This window comes from Cottoperca gobio, chromosome 21, assembly GCF_900634415.1.
Source record: "Cottoperca gobio chromosome 21, fCotGob3.1, whole genome shotgun sequence".
Lineage (NCBI taxonomy): Eukaryota > Metazoa > Chordata > Actinopteri > Perciformes > Bovichtidae > Cottoperca > Cottoperca gobio.
The window spans coordinates 22,870,855-22,878,354 of NC_041375.1; the positions used below are offsets into that span (position 1 = coordinate 22,870,855).

The 7,500-nt window shown below is 47.5% G+C and overlaps 1 protein-coding gene across 1 annotated transcript in view; it reads right to left on the reverse strand.

Annotated features, from left to right (window-relative positions):
* The window catches only part of ift88 (intraflagellar transport 88 homolog), an 18,204-nt gene that overhangs the window by 3,328 nt on the left and 7,376 nt on the right, over nt 1–7,500 (reverse strand). The window contains exons 15-21 of the mRNA XM_029459425.1: nt 3,023–3,109; nt 2,661–2,847; nt 2,109–2,217; nt 904–1,054; nt 695–810; nt 213–265; nt 1–56 (exon numbers count right to left, since the gene is read on the reverse strand). Coding sequence (XP_029315285.1) covers nt 1–56; nt 213–265; nt 695–810; nt 904–1,054; nt 2,109–2,217; nt 2,661–2,847; nt 3,023–3,109 — 759 coding nt within the window. The remainder of the gene's footprint in view (nt 57–212; nt 266–694; nt 811–903; nt 1,055–2,108; nt 2,218–2,660; nt 2,848–3,022; nt 3,110–7,500) is intronic.

Below are 7,500 nucleotides of genomic sequence, written 5' to 3' on the forward strand. Positions count from 1 at the left end.
ATCCGGAAACTTGCGGTGAATATCTTTATACGTTTCAAGAGCTTTCTGGTAGTTTCCTGGGAAGAAAAAAGAAAAAGGTTGTTTACAACTAAACTTTACTAGATCAGAATAAAGTTTTATTAAATAAATAACTGATCTGATCTTCAGTATTAAATTGGCAGAGAACAGGTGGAAACTATTTAGATGTCGTGAAAGGTGAAGAACATTCTCACCACTTCTCCTGTAGCAGCTTGCCACCATGAGCTGCCACTTCACCTGAGTTGGTCTGAGAAGCACAGCACAAATACATCCAGTCAGAATGAACACAAACACCCTGCACTGAACCTTTCTTATTTACTCTTTTTAGAAGAAACTGGTTGAAAGAATTATAATAATAAAAAGAAAGAACTCTGAATTCAGCTGGAAGGCTAACAAAAGCAAATCATTCCTCTTTGTTCAAGAAGAAAGAACGACTTCCAGATGAGGAAAAGCTTCATGGTTGACGAGAGAAGACTAACACAGCAATCAAAACAAGATTAACTTTGACCGGAATCACTTAATCAAGTCAGAGAAGTGAAGGAATAACATAATTTCACAGAAATTTCTCATTGGACTTGACTCTTTCGGCATTACGTTGGATCTGCACTGCCAGTTTAAACACAGATCCATTTGGTTTGTTACCGTTACCTTCTAACTAGAACTAGTGGGCACTTACTGTACGAGTGTGGCTCTTTCAAAGTACTGAATGGCCTTCTCACAGAACTGCGTCTCGATGTAGTACGCCCCGAGCCACTCGATCACGTCGATGTTGGAGGGGAAGTACCTGAAGGACTGGACGGCAACACAACCCACCGACATCAGAGCACTTAAAGGTAACCGAAGAAGATACATTAAACCAATGTAAGACATTCAGTTATCTCGTACCTCGGAGTAGTACTGGAAAGCCTGGGACTTGTCCCCCTCGCCATCAAAGAGCTCCCCCAGTTTGGCCAGTGCCTGGGGGTCGGTGTGAGTTACGCTCAAGACCTGAATCAACCACTCGATTGCCTGTTGGGGATCTTCCAGAAGCTCATAGCTGAAGCCAACGAGTCAAGAACCAACATGGGGATGGACACAGACGCAGGTTTGAATCATTAAATTATCACTTTTCCAGAAGCTATGGCGAAGGCGGCGCATGTAGACGCAGCGGCTCGTAGTTTCCACTAACTTCGCTACATTATTGTTTGAATTGTTGTCTTTTCGTCTTAATTACAGGAGCAGGTACGGCATATGACAGAGATACACTCATCAACATCGGAGAAGGAAGCGTTGTGATTGGATAAAGCGCAGCGGACCTTGAGGCGATGACCTCCCACAGCATCTTCCGTCCACCTCGGTAGAAGAGCAAAGACTAGAGTTCAGTAAACTAGGACCAAAAGCTATTCCACTACCCAGAATGCTCCTGGCTGATGTCCAGTCGCAGGAAAATAAGATGGGGGACCCACATCTTTACAGAGACCTGGCTCCATCGTGGCATCGATGGTGGACCGCAGGACAGAGCGCAGGACAGAGAGTAGGACAGAGAGTAGGACAGAGCGCAGGACAGAGCGCAGGACAGAGCGCAGGACAGAGCGCAGGACAGAGCGCAGGACAGAGCGCAGGACAGAGAGCAGGACAGAGAGCAGGACAGAGCGCAGGACAGAGAGCAGGACAGAGAGCAGGACAGAGAGCAGGACAGAGAGCAGGACAGAGAGCAGGACAGAGAGCAGGACAGAGCGCAGGACAGAGCGCAGGACAGAGCGCAGGACAGAGCGCAGGACTCGGTGGGTCGAGAGGAGGCGGACTCTGTGTTTACGTCGGTGACGCTTGGTGCTCAAACGTCACTGATGTCAAATTGTTTATGTTAAAAGGCCGGTCTTGTTGTCTGCTTAGAGAATTCACCATCGTGTTTGTTGCTGCTGTTTACATTCCTCCCGATTCAAATTTTAAAAAGAGCACAACAGGAAGGCTCTGCTGCTTGTGGAGCATAAATGAACAACGCTACAGAAGTGTTGCAGAATGACATTAAATGAGCCTTGAAACATCTGAGGTTCGATCTCTTGAAGCATTAGCAGACATTAAACAATCGACACTTGTCATCAGTAGGATACAGGTTGGCCAGCTGGTACATGACTTGGGCACTGTTCCTCAGAATGGCATGAAGCTTCAGGAAGCAGTCCAGAGCCTCGTCCAGACGATTCAATTTCTTATAAGTTAGACCTGCAAGTGGACAGAGGACTCAAACTGTCAATCAACTTGTGAACTTTGGATCAGTGTTACTTGTGTTAGTGAAACTAACGACTAAGACGAGACGATAACGAGACACTAACTGTGACGATATCAACACGCAATATTGTTGACAAAAAAGACTAAAATGTACTAAGTTTAAATGCAATCTGTACTCTGAACTTGGACCACTTATAATCCTGATAAGAACATCAGACAGCACAGTGTTTAAACTACCCATCCCTCACTCAGGGACTAGAACGATGAACGCTCCAACTTCTCCTATTTTACTTCAATGATCCTCAAAGATATTACCGGATGAGAAGGAGCATCATCTTGTGCATGACAGCCATGAATGAAGGATGCATGTGAAGTACACGTTAAGGTTTCTATACTATAAATCAATCTCTGCACTGCATCATGGAAATGGATGTTACCCAGATTGTAGAGGGCCTCGGTGCAGGAGGAATCATTCCTGAGTGCTTCTTTGTAGAACTCCGCAGCCTTCTCATAGTCTCGCTTGACGAACACTGTGTTGCCTTTGTTGATTAGAGCTGCGGGGTTGTAGCGATCAGCGGTCATGGCGAGGTCAGCGTATCGGTCAGCCTGGTCATAGTCCTTCTCCTGTGACAGGTGAGAGGGGAAGCATCTACTGGTAGCAGGTTGGTACAGATAATGAGGGCTGTGCTGAAGTGTCCTTGAGAACAGACATTTAATCTAATTCAGGTAATAAGCAATCCGCCCCTTTTCTTTATAAATGTATTATCTGAGAGCCTTTTGATAAGTCAATGAGTCTTACCAGGAAGTAGAGGAAAGAGAGGTTGGTGGCTGCAGCACTCTTCACTCTGCTGTCCTTCTTCTCAAACGTCTTCAGAGTCTCCACTGCCTGACGACACATAATAACAAAGCTGTCATGGTAAAAGTTATACAGTGATACTGTAGACCTTCCGTACAAACCAATGTCCCCAGTATGTAAAACACCTACAGACATAAAATGTCAAATCGAGCTTATTATGATTTATACTGAGCCATCATATCTTCAAAAGATATTATTCATATCAGCAAATATCAGAATCTAAAAAATGTTTAAACTACATTATATAAAGAAGGAGCCACCAACTATGCAGAGTGACAGGGTCTGTTGGGGTGATAGGCTCAGGTGCAGAGACAGACACAGGTTTGGAGTGAGTCAGAAAAGTCTTTACTTTTAGAACAGGTGGCAGGACAAAACTCAAAATACATCCAGACAACTAACAGGTAAAGTCTGGGCAAAAACAGGATCAACAGAGGATATCCGAAAAGCAGGCAGCAAAAGGATCTCAAGAACTAAAGAGTAAAAATGCAGTTAACTCAGGAACTCGAGACACAAAAACAGACACTTCAAGAGACGGCTCAAAAACTCACAAACTTGGCCTCCGGCAACAATTCAAGACTCAGCAATGAACAGAAGAAAACAGGCAGCTTATAAAGGCTAGCAAACAAGGAACAGGTGCAACCAATGAAACAATCAAGACAAGCACATGACACACAGAAATGAACGGTGGCGACCCCACATGGTCCAAAGAGCAACTGCAGTCCAAAAACCCTGACACAGAGTAATCAGCTTCTTTCCTTCCTCCTGTAAGTGCATTATATACTGGGGAGATTATACAACTTTGTTAGGGTGTTAAAGTTTTAACAAACCACCAACTAAGCTACAGCTGCACCGATGCTGCAGGTTACACCACCACCACCGTCTATCAAGAGTATAAAAGCACCACACACATGCATCAGATGTATAGGAGTCCAAAGTGTTCAATATTAAATAAATAAATAATTATGAAATAATCATGTGGCAGAATTGTGGAAAATATATTGTGTGTGTGTGTATATATATATATATATATATATATATATATATATATATATATATATATATATATATATATATATATATAAAAATGTTATTTCATGCTTCATATTTTCTAAATAACTTTTATATTTTAAATTTCTCTTTTTAAAATTCCAAAATAATGGGTTGAGTTTTAATTATTTGTTAATCTATATATTTTACTAAATGTATCCATATAATTATTTTTTTCATAATATTATTTTTATTTACTTAATTAATATTGAACATTTTGGGGCTCCATAGATGTAAGGACTGTCAGTGCAAGAAAGTTTGAATACTGCAGTTTAATATAATTTTAAAACTTTGGAGCTGGTAAATGTTATGAGTGTTCGACCGTTGGCCACAGAACAGCTCCACGATATATATATAAAAAAAAAATATTTATATATTTATATATATATAAAAATATATATATATATATATATATATATATATATATCCATCCATCCATCCATCGTCTACCGCTTATCCGGGATCGGGTCGCGGGGGCAGCAGCTCCAGTAAGGAACCCCAATCTTCCCTTCTCCGGGCCACATCCTCCAGCTCCGACTGGGGGATCCTGAGGCGTTCCCAGGCCAGTGAGGAGATATAATCTCTCCACCGAGTCCTGGGTCTTCCCCGGGGTCTCCTCCCAGCTGGACGTGCCTGGAACACCTCCCTAGGGAGGCGCCCAGGTGGCATCCTTACTAGATGCCCGAACCACCTCAACTGGCTCCTTTCAACGTAAAGGAGCAGCGGCTCTACTCCGAGTCTCTCACGGATGGCTGAGCTTCTCACCCTATCTCTAAGGGAGACGCCAGCCACCCGTCTGAGAAAACCCATTTCGGCCGCTTGTACCCGTGATCTCGTTCTTTCGGTCATGACCCAGCCTTCATGACCATAGGTGAGGGTAGGAACGAAGATCGACCGGTATATTGAGAGCTTTGCCTTCTGGCTCAGCTCTCTTTTCGTCACAACGGTGCGGTAAAGTGACTGTAATACCGCCCCCGCTGCGCCGATTCTCCGGCCAATCTCTCGCTCCATTGTCCCCTCACTCGCGAACAAGACCCCGAGGTACTTGAACTCCTTCACTTGGGGTAATGGCTCATTCCCTACCCGGAGTAGGCAATCCACCGGTTTCCTGCTGAGAGCCATGGCCTCAGATTTGGAGGTGCTGATCCTCATCCCAACCGCTGCACACTCGGCTGCGAACCGATCCAGTGAGTGTTGAAGGTCACAGACCGATGATGCCATAAGGACCACATCATCTGCAAAGAGCAGCGATGAGATCCTCAGGTCACCGAACTGCAACCCCTCTCCTCCACGACTACGCCTCGATATCCTATCCATGAAAATCACGAACAGGATTGGTGATAAAGCGCAGCCCTGGCGGAGGCCAACATTCACGGGAAACGAGTCCGACTTACTGCCGAGTATCCGGACACAACTCTCGCTTTGGGCGTACAGGGATTGGATGGCCCTCAAAAGTGACCCCCTCACCCCATACTCCCGCAGCACCTCCCACAGTATCACCCGGGGGACCCGGTCATACGCCTTCTCCAGATCCACAAAACACATGTAGACCGGATGGGCGTACTCCCAGGCCCCCTCCAGGATCCTTGCAAGAGTAAAGAGTTGGTCTGTTGTTCCACGACCAGGACGGAATCCGCATTGTTCCTCTTCAATCAGAGGTTCGACTACCGGCCGAACCCTCCTTTCCAGTACCTTGGAGTAGACTTTACCAGGGAGGCTGAGAAGTGTGATACCCCTGTAGTTGGCACACACTCTCTGGTCCCCCTTTTTAAATAGGGGAACCACCACCCCGGTCTGCCAACCCCTAGGCACTGTCCCAGACTTCCACGCAATGTTGACGAGGCGTGTCAACCAAGACAGCCCCTCAACACCCAAAGCCTTCAGCATTTCTGGACGGATCTCATCAACCCCTGCGGCTTTGCCACTGTGGAGTTGTTTGACTACCTCAGTGACTTCCATCAGGGAAATTGACGATGATCCCCCATCAGCTTCCAGCTCTGCCTCAACCATAGAGGGCGTGTTAGTCGGATTCAGGAGTTCCTCAAAGTGCTCCTTCCAGCGGCCGATAACCTTCTCAGTTGAAGTCAGCAGGGTCCCACCCTTGCTGTACACAGCTTGGATGGTTCCTCGCTTCCCCCTCCTGAGGTGCCGGATGGTTTTCCAGAAGCACCTTGGTGCCGACCGAAAGTCCTTCTCCATAGCTTCTCCGAACTTCTCCCACACCCGCTGCTTTGCCTCTGACACGGCAGAAGCTGCCGCCCTTCTAGTCCTTCGATACCCTGCAACTGTTTCCGGAGTCCTCCCGGATAACATAACCCGGAAGGACTCCTTCTTCAGTCGGACGGCTTCCCTGACCACCGGGGTCCACCACGGTGTTCGAGGGTTACCGCCCCTTGAGGCACCTAAGACCTTGAGACCACAGCTCATCACCGCAGCTTCAGCAATAGAGGTTTTGAACATCGCCCACTCAGGTTCAATGCCCCCAACCTCCACAGGGATGGCTGAAAAGCTCCGCCGGAGGTGTGAGTTAAAGATCCCCAGGACAGGGGCTTCCTCCAGACGTTCCCAGTTCACCCGCACTACCCGTTTGGGTTTACCAGGTCTGTCCAGAGTCTTCCCCCACCCCTTGATCCAACTCACCACCAGATGGTGATCAGTCGACAGCTCCGCCCCTCTCTTCACCCGAGTGTCCAAAACATGCGGCCTCAGATCAGATGATACGATTACGAAATCGATCATTGACCTTTGGCCTAGGGTGCTCTGGTACCACGTGCACTTATGAGCATCCTTATGTTCGAACATGGTGTTTGTTATGGCCATTCCATGACTAGCACAGAAGTCCAACAACAAACGACCGTTCGGGTTTAGATCAGGGAGGCCCTTCCTCCCAATCACGCCTCTCCAGGTGTCTCCATCGTTTCCCACGTGTGCGTTGAAGTCTCCCAGCAAGACTACGGAGTCCCCTACTGGAGCCACCTGCAGGGCTCCATTCAGGGTCTCCAAGAAGGCCGAATACTCCGAACTGCGGTTTGGGGCATAGGCACAAACAACAGTCAGAGTTTTCCCCCCCATAACCCGAAGGCGTAGGGAGGCGACCCTCTCGTCCACCGGGATAAACTCCAACGTGGCGGCGCTCAGCCGGGGGCTAGTGAGTATCCCCACCCCGGCCCGAGGCCTCACACCTTGGGCAACTCCGGAGAAGAATAGAGTCCAACCCCTATCCAGGAGTACGGTTCCAGAGCCAAGACTGTGCGTGGAGGTAAGCCCCACCAGATCCAACTGGTAGCGATCCACCTCCCGCACTAGTTCCGGCTCCTTCCCCCACAGAGAGGTGACGTTCCACGTCCCCAGAGCCAGCCTCTGCTGCCCGGGTC